Source organism: Orbicella franksi, chromosome 9 (genome assembly GCF_964199315.1).
Source record: "Orbicella franksi chromosome 9, jaOrbFran1.1, whole genome shotgun sequence".
NCBI lineage: Eukaryota > Metazoa > Cnidaria > Anthozoa > Scleractinia > Merulinidae > Orbicella > Orbicella franksi.
Window position 1 is genome coordinate 27,043,443 of NC_138153.1, and position 14,622 is coordinate 27,058,064.

Genomic DNA, 14,622 nt, shown 5'->3' on the forward strand with positions numbered 1-14,622 from the left:
GCCACAGTCATTTTTTTTTTTTTTCGTTTCCGTTGTTTCTTTTTGAAGAAAGTAAAATGCTCCTCAATATCGAGGAAGATAGCCCTGCTGGCGATATATAAATGAGTAATTTCAAACGTTGTTCTCATTTTAAACAGATAAAAACGAGTGCTGGCTTGCAAACGGTGGATGCCAGCACACGTGTTACAACACCAATGGCAGCTTTCATTGTTCCTGTAACAACGGATTTAAGCTTAATCCCGACGGCTGGACTTGTTCAGGTAAAACCCTCTGAGATAATGCGTAGAAATTCATTCTTTCTTCCGATGACACGACTCTCGAAATTAACTATCTTTGACAGGGTACGTAGAAAAATGCAGGAAAAAATAAGAAAACGAGAGAGACTAACTTCGAACGGACAAGGCACGGATGCATGGCGGCCGCGCCAGAACGGTAATGGGCTAAATCATCATCTCGGTCATTTTAGAATTCGTTGCTTCATTTTGCTCTTTAAACTATCTTATCTAGGTAATAATACACTGCGCTTGCAAAGAGTTTGACAAGCCAGCTTGTTCTCACAAAAGTTTGCCACATCTCGTGAATCACGTTGTTGTTTGCCAGTTTACTTCCAAGTACAAAATTCGACATCTCCTGTGTTAGAAGATAAAGACAATGCTTTTACGGCCCTTTATTGCTTTCTTCGTGTATTTCAGATGTGACACATCACAATACTTATCACTTTCTCGCATTTCAGCTTTGGATGCTTGAAGCATGGTAGCTTATTAAGCTGACAACAAGAGATCATCCATCTCTTGTATGAGCACAGGCGACCCAGACGTTGTATACGATTAATACGTGATATTATGCTGTTGGTGATTACGTTACAATTTTAGCCGTTTATAACACAATGTATGAGAATGCTTCGAAAATTACTCTAAATGCTACGTGTAGAAAAAAATTTGAATAAAATGGCTTACCTTATGTTTGCATTGCGTTGTTTTAATGTCTCTGGGTTCCTGGAGGTGGTTTAGAGCCATTTAGGCGAGTTTTACTTTCTGGCGGTTGGCTTCCCCTAAAGAGAAACGAAAGGCGGGCGACCCACTGGCCCGACGGCCCGCACTCAAAGCTCTGTAAATTCCACAAAAATGGTCTGATCTCGTCAAAATTGCCTCATGGCAGCCGTCGATAACTCTTCTTACCATTCGCTTTCTCCCAAGGTTTCAAAGTTTATCTTAACCGCCCGAGAATCGCTGGTTTTCCAGCTCTTACTTTCCATTTCTGCTCCATCTCCATCCGTAACCGATTATCTTGGCCACAGGATTTGAATTTCTGGCTTAGCGACCGCGCCATCGTGACAAAGTCGCCTCTAACCGTTGAGAGGCACGGGTCATTTTTTGATCATGCAAAGTGTACCGTGCCGCGGTCCCTGGGGATATTTAACCGAAAACGGCGCGAAATTAATCCGGCTGACTGTCAGCGCGTTAAACTCAGCGTAGCTAGCAGCTGACAGTTCTTTCAAGATCTATCAGACTAAATATCGACAGTTGTTAAAAATTTTTAAACGTTGTTTTCCCTCTTGGGAATAAGCTTTTTTGAAAGCAATCATTTCAAGCTCGTCCTCGTTCCTGGGATTTCAGTTGATCGAAGTGACAGGTGCCAAGTCGTCGCTTGTAAGAGCGTGTGCGTTGATGCTTGTATGTTTCATCGTGCCTTGAAATCATGGGCAAAACCCTCACTGAAGAACAAGCTGAAATTCTTCGTTTTGCTAGCAGTGGGCATAATCTCCTGATTACTGGCCAAGCTGGAGCAGGAAAATCTACTGGTGTCAACGCTATCAGACAAGACTGTAGACAACGTGGTCTGAAGGTCGCTGTTGTTTGCTCTAGTGGAATTGCTTGTAAAGTTTACGAAAATGGTGTGGCAGCCACCGTTCATTCGTATTATGGTCTTGGCGCCGCAGACATGCCATCCAAACAATTAATTCATCGTGCTGTCGGGGATAGGAGGCTCTGTGAGAAACTGAGTAAAGTCGATGTTTTGATTTGGGACGAAGCTAGTATGTCGAGTGCGCGAATGATCGAACTTGTAAACGCTCTTCATCATCATCTGTCGAGTGAAGAATCTGGCGTTGAGAATTTTCCATTTGCTGAAAAACAGGTAATTATTGTAGGAGAATTTCTACAACTTCGTCCCGTTCCGAGCTCTCTTGACTCTGGCGAATTCATGTTTAAGTCGAGAGTCTTTGAACACGCTATAACTCATCGATTTGAATTAACAAAAGTCTTGCGACAATCCGAAGCTGACAAGATGTTTGTTGCCGCCTTGAAAGATCTCAGGCTTGGGAAGTGTTCTGAAGAATCTTCCAACTGCATGGCGCAATTGTCAAGAGCATTAGAGCCTCGCCTAGATGAAGATGCCACCCATATTTTTTTTAAAAGAAATGGACCATTGCTCTTCAATCGCTTAGCGCTTAATAATCTCGTCGGCGAAATCTTTTGATTTCCCGCTACATTTGAGGGCCGCAATGGCGACAAAATCAAATGGCCAGGAGAGAAGGTGTTGTTTTTAAAGAAAGACTGTAAGGTCATGTTGATATGGAACAAGTCCGAAATTTTGAAAAATGGAAGCATGGGTATTTTCAAATGCGTGACAGATAGTGATACACTTCAGGTTCAGTTCGAAGATGTTGGTTCGGTCAGCATAAAACGAGAAACCTGGATTCAAAGAAATCGTGAAGGAGAGAAGATCGGAAGCGTAACACAGTTTCCTATTGTATTGGCTTATGCCGCGACCTGCCATAAATCGCAAGGATTAGAGCTGCCAGCCGCGGTGTTACACTCCTCAAAAGAATTTGTTCCCGGGTTGGTATACGTAGCTGTTTCACGTGTGAAGTCAGGAGATACTTTGCAAGTGATTAGTTTCAACGCCCGTCAGATTCTACCAGCTGACCCCGAGGTTGTCCAGCAGTGTGGCCATGCCACTCGAGTGAATGACCCCTCCCTTCGCTGCTGTATGAGAAAGGAAGTCCACGATGATGTCTTTTTTGAGCCCCAGGATAAATTCCAATCAGCAGGAGATGAAACCGAGGAGAGCATATATCACTTCCCAATTGAGATGTCTGACGGTATGGTACACCCATACTTTGAGAGAGAAGACACCGATGTTGCCGTAACTGTCGCTCAACTTTATGAGAAAATGGAACGCCACGAATCGGAGTTATCAAGTCCGCCCGTCGATGGTCTGGACACAAGGGCTATACTGTCCCAGCTGAAGGTTGATTCACCTTGCAGCGATTTCAGTCACTCGGAAAATGAAGCCGTGGACAAGCTGTTGGAAACAGATCACTCAGAGAACGTTAAGGCGTTTGTCAACATCATGTGATTTCAATCGTTCGTAGCTCTTGAACAACACATCATCGAAAACTCTGATGAAATTGATGTAAATGTTAGCAGAGGCGACTTTACAAGGGCTACAGCCAAGTTACACAGGCTGTTAACGTCAGACGACATTTCGCATTATACTATATGCCTACTCAGTGTTTCCTGTTGTACACCTGCGCAACGGTCTATCGGTGTGCGACTTGCGAAGACTATTTATTTAAGATTTCTACAGCACCTCCAAAGCGTTACTGCTAAAGATCTACAACAAGAAGCTGTAGTGTTCAATGTCGAGGAGATGTCGGCAGCTGGGCGGGCAAAAGTTCGTCACGTAGGGGGTTGGGCTGTCAGAAAGGTTTTGAGCAATCGCGACGATACGTCAGAACGAACATCGACTCTGAGAACACTGAAACGATGACATGTGTTAAAAGGCATCACGAAATCTGTGAACTGATCGAAGAATCGCTCGTTGGGTCATTGGCAGTATTAGAACAGGCCAGCCTACACAAAGACACCCTTCAGGTGACCGAGGCCAGGCAATACAGAGAACGAGGCCTGATCCACATCGAAGATGATGTCTACACTTTATTTATGGCCCTTGAAAGTGAGCGAGTACAGCTGCTGAACAGCGAAGCAATGCGTAAGGAGAAAGCCAACATGGCAGAAGTGGCCTATCAACAGCTCATGGAAAATAAAGAATTAAAACTGAAATGGCGAGCATGCTTCCGTAGAGAGGATCTGACAAAGAAAGAGGTAAAAACATTGTATGTTTGATTATTTCAGTATATTTCTATTAAAGTTATCTGCAACCATAGGTAACTCAAGTACAAGATCTGCATATTAATGATAGTCTATCAACTTTATTGGTCACAAAATTACAATATAATTAAAAGAAGAAAAGGACTAATAGGAATTGCGCGAACGGGAAAATAAAGTTACCCATGCGAGGCGCAACCCTAGAAGCTAGTAAGAATGGTGATAGGAAATCTTAAATTTGATAAAAATTACAATAAAATCTACTAATTACTTATAGTTAAAAATTATAGTTAAATCTAATTAATTACAATAGTTTAAGACAAGATGCGGATAATATTAGTCACAGATAGTTTGAAAATGTAAGCGTTTGCATGGAATTTACAACTAAGACTTTATGCTAATAAATGTCGAAATCCCGAAGTAAGTTTTACGATACTGTATCTGGTGTTCCTTTCTTATGCTACGTTGTCTCTCTAGGTAATTGGAGAGATTTTTTATCAATATATCCTATCATGTATTATACCGAAGTAAGCTAGAAAAGATGGAGAGTCGACACATTTTGCTTTGTAGTTCTCATTGACAGCAGTGTTTAAACAGCATTTGTGTGTTATGAAATTGTGCATACCTTGTTTCTTTAAAGAATTAGCAGCTCCAGAAAAACCAACTAACATTTTAAAATTGCCGCCATGAATTAGTGGAACACACGAAAGAGCACATAAGCGCTGTAACCATTGGGCGACTTGGACATGGCGCGAGGTTGGACGCGAATACCTATGCTGTAACCCGGAAATGTTAAGAAAAGTGCGCCCGCGATTTTCTTTTAACTGCGGAATTTCGTGAACACGAAATTGCTGGTGATTGCGATCAATACAAATGCAGTAAGTAAATGCCTTTGGCATTTTATGGTCAAAAAGGCTCCAGGACGGACTTTTACGTAACATGTTGTGTTCGTTGGTCTGCACTTAATGGCTTGTGACGATCGATGTGTTTGGTTTGGCGTGAAAAAACTAATTCTGGTGACGGATTTGAACTAACTAAAGATAAGTACATAACTTATTCATTGAGATACTTACTGCTTAAAAAAGCTTCGCGTTTCAGATCATTTAACAAGCTGTATTAACGAAATCATTGGTATGTATGTATCAGTAAGAGTGTATCACACAGTAGTCTGAACTGAAGTCTTAGAGCTAACTTGAAACGTTTTATGAGGATTGTCAGATAAAATTACCTTAGTGTTGTTGCTTCTTGTTCAGACCACTTATAATTAACGAGGTTATTTAGCAAATGCTATGAACAAAATGTAAAATCGGGCTGTCAACAAGGGCCTATGAACTGATGATTTTTTTTTTTACCATTTGTCTTAGAACTTGATTGAGATGATTTTTGCCTCTGTGATTAAGCGGTATGTACATATGGGAACAGCCCAGTACCTCAGAGACTTCCGTAGGAGTTATGACCTGAAGAAGACCGCTGAATTGAGGAAAAGAGTATTACAGAGACAGAAAAAGAACGACGAGAAAACAGACAGTGTACCATTCAAGGTAGGTAGAGTCAGTTGTTTTCCTTTTCTGAGGGTGGAATATTTAATGGTTGATTTAAAAACTATTGCACAGTCATTGTTCCTTTTAGAGGAAAATCTATCATTATTGTTGTTAGTACTTTTACTCTTTTCAACTAAGTTGTTAACAGTTTAATACATATATATGTGAAATAATTGTTGTATTTTTGTCCAATTCCATCAAGGAGATCCTCACAGACAGGACTCAGGCAAAAGCATTCTCACATGAGCGACTTTCACGTTTCATTGAAGAGTACAGTGATGCAACTGTCTTAAGCAGAGTTTATTTGAAAGATCAACTCCTGCGTCTTTGTGAAGCGTATGAGGTCCATTTCCGAAGGGCAGATACAAAGAAGACCTTGGCCACAAGTTTGATGGAAGCTATAAGGAGCAAAACCTCAATTCCATTCACTGACAGGCAATTTCAAGTGGTTAACACTGTAGCAGATGAACGCCATGGTGCTGTTAGGATTACACTTAGATTGACAGGTACATACCTGTACATTGTTTCATGCAAGTTGTCTTTATGTAATACACTGCCACAATTCACATGAGGTGAAAAATTCTGACTTATTGTCACCCTGGCGATTGCTTTTTTTTATTTATCTTGCCAGTCAGTTAACCTAGAAGCAATATGCAGTTGAGGAGCTTAATATCTTTCCAATCATGAATTTTAAAAATATTAAAAACTAACACTGTTGTACACAAATTACACGAAATTGCCTGATTGGCCTTGTATGTAAGAAGATATACATTGTTTTGAAAAAATCTGGTGGAAAGCAATGGTAGACTAAAGCATACCTTTACCAGAGCAAACTGCATTAGAAGGTAGTGAACAAGATGAGAAAGAGCTAACACTCGGATTGCCTGCATTACTTTTTCGACTTATTGTTGTTTGTCCAAACCTGATAGAATTCTGAGCCGATTGCTGTTTTACATAGGTTGGGTTATTATTCTTCCCGTTGGATAAGCGCACCTGACAGAAGTGATTTTCTACGCAGTCTTGATTGACCAATGCTGGCTTGATTACAGATGAGGGAAACTGAGTGAGCTTTGTGGCGACCATAGCCCTAAATCCCAAACACATGCATTGAAGGTCAAACCAAAGCTTTGCAGAGACAAAGTTACTATTTTTCTGGGAAGTTTCCTCTCTCCATTCAATCAGGAATCGATAGAATTCATCTAGATGTTGTACACGTTGATCTTTTGTACAAGTGATAGGTAGTTTGTCATTGAACAATTGAATTAGCCTTGAGGTATGGCATAACAGGACGATTATTCCATCCAGTTGAGAACCATCCTTGCTGTTGGCTGTCAGATCATCCTGGTATTTCTGTGGGTAAAACAAACTATATGTCTGACACATGGCACATGTGTGAAAAGGTCTACTGGTTATTTAAGTCTATATTTAATTTGGTAATTAAGTAGTTAAAAAATGAGTATCTTCGAGCATGCTTTATAGAAAAATGCCAAGGCTGCAGTAAAAAAAAAACAATGCATTTTTCATTGCAGGTATGCAATATCTAACAGTTATGCTAAGGAAATTTACCCTCTAATGCCTTATGTCTTTTAACATTTCACCTGCATGAGAAACAACATCCTATCATCAAGAACATCCTCTACCAAGTGGTTTCGCATTTTCGAAGCAGGATCCAACTCAAAATGTTGTGTCGTCAGCTTCTCATGGACAGGGAGGCTGAAGCTGCTTTGGTCCCAGTTATATGCGTCTCTAAATTTCTTCCATGTCACTGTTTTTCCTTTAATTTTCAGACACCTGGGCTTGGCACTCTCATTACTTTTCTCGATATTGTTTCTTGTTTTTTTAACGTTGTGCTGATAATAAGAGAAAAACAATAAGATGCGTAAGTTTTTATCGTTTTATTTTAGCAAGGAGTCCAAAAGCATGACCAGTTTAATTAAATCACATCCTTTCATAAATGCAGACTTTCCTGTCAGAAGCCAGAGATGGCATTTCTTGGCTTCTGATTGGATAGTCTGCATGCCTTAAAAGCAAATTGAATTGATTTAAAGTGGCACACTTTCGCATTCTTGCTGTAAGATTACTTTGTCTTCGTTGCAGCGACTGAAGTGAAAGTTCCCTGTATTTTTTTCACCATTAACTTAATTAAAACTAGGGAATTCAAAAGGAAGACAACGTGTCTTAGGAATTCATGAAGTTATTAACCTCAGTGTACCTTTGGGTCCATGATGACCATTGGGGTTCCAGTGTAAACATTAGTTGTCACAAACTGGTCTGCCACTGGGTCTCGTTCACTAAAATGTATTTTAATGAACTGTCTATGGCAGTCTGCTCCATCCATGATGCACCAGTAAATGCTTTTATGAAAAACAAACTAACAAAATGAGTAAAGATCGTGTGTTTTATTTGGTTTGCTATCTTGTCAAATATTATTTAATTCTAGTGTTTACTTTTCTGAGTTCATAAAGAGTGCTTAGGTACTGTAGTAACATAGTTGTACTTCAAGCTTATGAAATAGTTTGCATTAAGAGGAAACTAAATAACTGATAGGAAGAAAAGTGTGTTAAGGGTTTCATAGGTTTGTGTTGTTTGTTGCTACAGGGGAATCAGAGAGAGAATCAAGACCAACTTAAAATCAGCTGGCAGCATCAACAGTATACAATATGTGAAATAAGGCACAATAAATGACTAATTGTCTTCCTGTTTTGCCTTTGTTATAGAATTAAGAATCTACTTTGAGCCTAAGAACTGTGGAGGAAGGAGAAGGCTTACACAAATCCAAATTCCAGCATTTTTTGGACTCCATCCTAGAAGATAAAATACAAGTCACTAGGTGAACAATCCCCAGATGGGTACTGCGCTATGGGGAACCGAAAGCCCCCGTCACTAAGGAAGATGAATTGCAGTACATGTGTGGCCAGCTGAGGTTCAGATTTTCCTGCAAATGAACCATAGGATGTATAATGTGAGACATTCTTCTTGTGTGGCTACTTATGTGTATTTTTTTTGATTGATTTTTATGTACTCTTTGCGAATTTGATTTCTGTTAGAGAAAATTAACGTTAATCAAACAAACAACTTTTAGGTTTTGAAATATTTAGTACCTTTAAAATAACTGTTTGGATAACTAAGTTTAGCAGTACCTATTAATTGTATGAAAAAAAGAGCAGATAAGTAAATTATACCACAACAGACTTTCTCTAGGAATTTCGTAAAAGGCACTATTTTGGTTGATTTAGCCCATGGGCCCTTAAAGTTGAAGGACCCAAAGCCATATTTTAAGACCTGAATCTAAGGCATAGTTGTCCAAGTTTTAGCTCAAAAAAACAGGCCATTTTGTTTTATTTACTGATATTTGTATTGTGTGATTATCAAAACATTTGATATCTCGATATTGAATGTAATCATGGCAAAGAAAACACAATTTTTTGGAACCAGTATCTACCGGGACTTTCGAGAACGGGACCCCAGGTCTGACAAATTAGACCGTTTCGGATTGCACCCTAGGCAAATGTGTGGTAAGTGATTTTCTTATATACGTTTCAGTTCACGTCTTAAAACATGTATCATGGGTAGATGTCCCGAGCTCAAAACGTACCTGCAAGACTTGTCATCACGTCATGGCTCTCACCCAGGTCAACGAAGCCAGCAAGGCGATGCTTGCCATGTTTTATGACCATTTCAAGGTTTTCCTTGTAAGAAGTTCAGTAATATCAGTATCGTAATTATGAACTGTAAAATTCTTAACAAGAAACAGCAAACTTGTACTGTCTTATATTTAATATACTTTTAAACAACATTAAAATTGTTGAATGACAATTTATGGGTTATCCAAGTGCTTTTGGACCGGTATGATGTTGAGCAAGTTTTTGTCAGCACTAGTAACGAACCTGAATTTCCATTTCGTCCATAACGAATCCTCCCCAGTAATCCTCTTTTTTCAGTGCCTTTTCTCGTACAGCTTCCATGCACAACCTTAGCACCTGATCATTCCACCCAGGTACCTCGTCAACTTTGTTCTTGTAAAGTAAAGGGAAAATATGGGAAATGGTTTATGGTGTTTTAACTTCATTATAATATATTGCAATCACACGACATGAATCAGTTTGAAGAGGAGAGGAAATAGCCCCTAAACAATCAGATAAAACGGGACTTTATGAGTAGGAAATCGTTAAGCTGGATTTAACAAGATACAGGATATTTAGGACAAAAATTAATAGGGCATGGGATAAACAGACCCCCCTCCCTTTATGGGGCCTCATCAATGCTCCGCTGTTAAGGGTAAATTAAAAGTATGCCAACTCCAAAAAAGCATTTATTCTGGACTTTTAGGTTTTATATTACGATGGAATATGAAAGTTTGGTATCCCATTTTAGGGGTTTGAAGTTAGGTAACGCACCTCCTTGTTAGTAATTTCTAAGCCCACAATCGTTACCCTAAATAGATAGATAAAGACGGCGTTAGAGAAATAAACAGAGAGTAAAATATGTCCCGAATGCTGTACCGTTTAACACGATTTTCTTTCATGACACCCTTTCTGCCTTTGCAAAGAGATCGAGGCACAACATCCCGCACTATATATGTAAACAACTATCCTTAGCTCATTGACAGCCATTAGTTTTTGATGAGATTTTGAATTCAGTACTACCAATAAAATACGGATAGAATTCCAATAAAAGCCTCTAACGTGTTTTTTTTGTTCAGCATTATACTTGTGTCTCTTGCTGCCTGAAATGCCATCAAATGTTGCGAAAGGCAACAGACTGACAAATTAGCGCGCAAGAAGTCATGGTAAGCGGCGCTTTATTGAAACTCCTTGTATTTTCTTAGCCGTACCACTTTTGTATGACATAAGGAAATCCTCAGAAAATTAATAAGGGCAGTTAAGGACGGTGCCTTCTTTTTTGTGCGCACACGGTCTGTGCATCATGTAACCCATGGTTTAAACGCCAGGCGCAAGCTTGGGTTAGAATTGACGTAATCAACTACGCTACCAAGCACGGGACTTAAAAAAAAGTTTTCTTCGAGATTCAAGGCTAACTATCTCGGAAACATTAATGGCTACCCCCAGTTTTCTTTGTGGATTCCAACAACTCTTGCTAAAAATCTATTTTTTCACGTTCTTAGGGACCGTTCATTTTTTATGAGGGAGGGGGGGGCTGGTGGGATTTGGGAAGCACCATTTAAAAATCGCACGACCCCCCCTCAGCTTACCAATTTTTTCATATGGCCCCCCCTTATAGCGGTAATTTTTTGGGATGACCCCCCCCCCAAAAAAAAAAATTGAACAAACAATATTTAGATTTCAACTTTTTTAATATTTCTCTATTATGCCCCTACTTCACGTTATTGTGCTCACTATGAAGACAAAATTAGAATCCCTATACTACAGAGAGCTGTTGTTTAAAAAACAAATCAAAAGAAAGAGAAGTCAATTTCGGATCTCCTAGTTATGGCTCGCCCTGAGCGTGTGGCATTTGGCCTCTCATTGGCATCTTCCTCATCTGAATTCATGAATGCAAGAATGACGTCACTTGAGTCATCTTCTCCCCCAGAGTCAATGGCATCACTGTCATACTCATCATTGTCACTTCTATCCATTTCACTGCTGTCAGCACTTGCCCTGTTGTCATTTTGTGTCAATGTCCTGGCATTTCTCAGTGTTGGTTGGCCAGCTCTGAGAGGACTCTTCTGCTGCAAGCATGAATGTCTTACAATTGCCTTTACTTTCTCACTCTTGCTGCGTTTCAAATACTGCTTCAGCCCCTGGTGGTTCAAGTACTTGTTTAGTTCTGGAACACGGAGCTTTTTAAGCTTGGTTAGATCTTCGCACTACTCAGTCCAAGGATAATCCTCATGTGATTTATAATTTGCGTCCCTACTTAACTTTGCCTTTTCTCCTGCTCTCTTTTTCCTTTTTAATTCCAGCACTTCAAGATGCTGAAGATAATCCACCACAAACTTTGATTTGACAATAAACTTATCTGCAAACAGAGCAACGCTCTCTGGGTCAGATAAAACCAGCCTGCCACTTCCATGCTCTTTCTTCGCTTGGACCCTTAGCTGCCAGTCATCTGGATCACGCCCTTCTTTTGGGGTCTTCTGGTAGGAGAGGTAGTGGTATTCCGGTAGGCAGGAATGGTCAGGAACTGGTTTAGGGTATCTTTCTATGGGTGGTCCAGTCCATTCACAACAAAGAGAACAAATTTCTCCTTCCTTTTCCTGACAGGACAACTTTAGAAACTCCCTGTAGTTCTCCCCCTCCTCATAGTGCTCATTCATAAACTTCTCAATCTTACGGAAGTAACAGTGGCCTGGAACAGAGTCTTTCCTTGCTCCTGCATTGTGATACTGAACCAAGTACAAAGTGTTATGAGAAAACTGGAAATCTGTTGATGTGTTGTGTGAAACACATTGTTACATTTAATTTACAGATGTCTTTATTTGGAAGGTTTTTCCCTCTACTCTAGTGACAGGCATGTTTAAATGTTGCCCTGTGCAGGTAGAACAAAAAGCTATGAGTGTTCTCAAATCTTCAAATAGTGGATTACTTTTTATAAATTTTAGCATACTTGTTATGGTTTAAATTTATCTATGGTTTAAAATTTCTTAATTTTCAATGTCTCAAGTTCATTGTCATAATTCAGAACAAAGAGAAATGAGAATCCAATTGGTTTGAAAATTTTAGCCAAAACTAAATTTAAACCATAACATACCCATGAAGGGCTTTTCCAATCGGGAAAAGAGTGCATTACTACATGAGCATCATGAAAGAGGCTCATTCCAAAATGCGCAATAATGGCGAAAGCAACGAGTCGTTTAAGAAAAGGTTTACAGCTGAACGATCCAGGCAGTTTGACATCTTACAAGCAAAAGAAGCAATCTTTCTAAGTGCGGATGGCTGTTCAGAAAGGGCGAGTGAGTTTTCCATGCCAGGGTACCAGTTGAAGCCCAGTGATGGACGAAAACTGAACTTCTCCATCAAAGAGCACAGAGCAATGGTGGAAAAGTTGAATGTCATATTGAAAGATGTAAAGGAACACGATTCCACACTCTTTCAGTCCAATTGGCTTGCTTTGAAGCAGGGCGAAGAATTTGCCCACAGTTTTAATGTAAAACAGATCAAATGTATAGAAGCTAAGTTGACGAAGGTCACGCAGGACATGGAAGCACTAGAAAATAAGAAGAGCAATTATAACAGCATATTCAAGGGCATACTCAAACAGCACATCAACAAAAGGAGAAGGAAAAAAGAAAACCACAGAAAGTCAAATGAAAGAAAGAGGAAGCGGACTGAAAACAACGTCCAACGAGTTTATGGAATCTGTGTTGGAAACCTGCTAGGAAATGATTTTCCAAAATGCCTTGTGTACCCTCCTAGAACGGCCGTCCCGGAAGAGTGTATTAAAGTTGTGGATGTTGCCACGTCGTTATTTAGAAGAGATGGGCCATACATCGCACAGCTCTTGGAAGGGAATTATTTCACCAATGCTGCAAGAAGCAGAATCACCACAAACCTTGAGCAGGAAGTCAGAGATTATGTTTACACCTTCATGTACCCTGAAGAGTACACTCTGACGGAAAGCATTGCTGCTTCTTGCAGCATTGGTGAAAGAGACTCCCATAGCAGCACAAGCGGCAACGAAGAACTCGACGACAGCGAAGATGAAGATGAGTGCCAGTGAAAGTTGCATTCGAAAATAAGTGTTAAATACTTCTTTTCAGTAGCTACAAATGCTTTTTGCCGCCAAACGTTTTTTTAAAGCAGAAGGAGAGTTTGTAATAAATTTGTATCCTGCCTTCTATGTTTATTCTATAGCAATTTTTTTGATATTCAAACATTATGCCATTTTAAAGTTTTACTAAAATATTTCACATGACCCCCCTTTTTCCCTAATTTTTTTGGGATGGCCCCCCCTCGAAAGCCATTTTTTTTCGCATGCCCCCCCCCCAAATCCCACCAGCCCCCCCCTACCTTATAAAAAATGAACGGTCCCTTAATCTGGCGAAACTACGTTTGTATTTAGTAGGCACCGTCGTTAATCGGCCTGGGACACCCCACAGCCGCTGATCTCGTTCAGTTCTGTGATGGAGCACAGCTGCATGTCAGCACAAGACTACTTATCAACTCTATGTAGGGCGCTTTACGCGATCTTGGGATGTTGCAAACATCTAGATCAAAATACTCGCACATCAAGCGAAGCATGTTGACGCTTAGCTTTTTAAAGCCATTAGATGCGTATAAGGCACACAAGTGGAACGAGTCATAAACAATCGGATGAGTTAGCTGACACTTTTCAAGAATATCTGCTCGGGTTGATGAAAACGCAGCTTGATCCTCAGCGGCTGTAGCGTCTTCTTCGAGGACCTCCTCCTGCCTGTTTCTGAGCTTTGCAGCCATTCTGGAGAAGAAGGATTGAACTTGCTGAAGACTCAGAAACTCATCTATGGTGAACCGCCTACTTCCGGCCTCATCTTTGGCGCACCGCATCTCTTGGGTTACATTAACTACTTCTACTTTATGGCCCGTCTCTTGACCTAAGAAAAACTTTTCTTCGAGGCACTTTTTTTGTCTTTCATTAAAACGAGTGGCCTTCTTCGTCACTTTCAGGGCCCAGCCTTGAGGTTTAATTTCTCCAGCAGGAACTGGAAGTGTCGAACTTGCTAGGACTGGGTGAAAACCACGATCATGAAGAAGTTTGTCTCTATAGCATATTTTGGCCTTGTCAAATGGGTTCTCTCTTTCAGGGACAAGTTTACATGAACCATACTGTAAATGGTTCTCCAGAGAACCGTACTGTTGGAAGCACTTCACACATCCATCAACTGGGCAAGTGAATAGTTTTTGGCGTCTGCTCTTCAGTACTGGTGTCGTTTTCCTGGTCTTGTAAAGGCATCGTGCTGGTCTTGAGCTCTGGAGCTGACCTGGTACTAGCAGAGATGTCTACGAAGTCTCCATCAGAGAAGTTAC

The 14,622-nt window shown here is 40.3% G+C and overlaps 1 protein-coding gene and 1 pseudogene across 2 annotated transcripts; one reads left to right on the plus strand and one right to left on the minus strand.

Moving 5' to 3' along the window:
* The first annotated feature begins 134 nt into the window (after positions 1–134).
* Positions 135–4,102, plus strand: LOC145497219 (ATP-dependent DNA helicase Pif1-like; annotated as a pseudogene). Its single transcript, XR_014050666.1, has 2 exons — positions 135–260; positions 734–4,102. The product of XR_014050666.1 is annotated as an ATP-dependent DNA helicase Pif1-like (transcript).
* A 2,050-nt stretch (positions 4,103–6,152) lies between these two features.
* Positions 6,153–7,224, minus strand: LOC145497596 (uncharacterized). The gene has a single exon (XM_081477416.1). It carries the CDS (start codon positions 7,034–7,036, stop codon positions 6,461–6,463), a length of 576 nt encoding a protein of 191 aa, XP_081333542.1. The 5' UTR covers positions 7,037–7,224; the 3' UTR covers positions 6,153–6,460.
* Between the last annotated feature and the right edge of the window lie 7,398 nt (positions 7,225–14,622).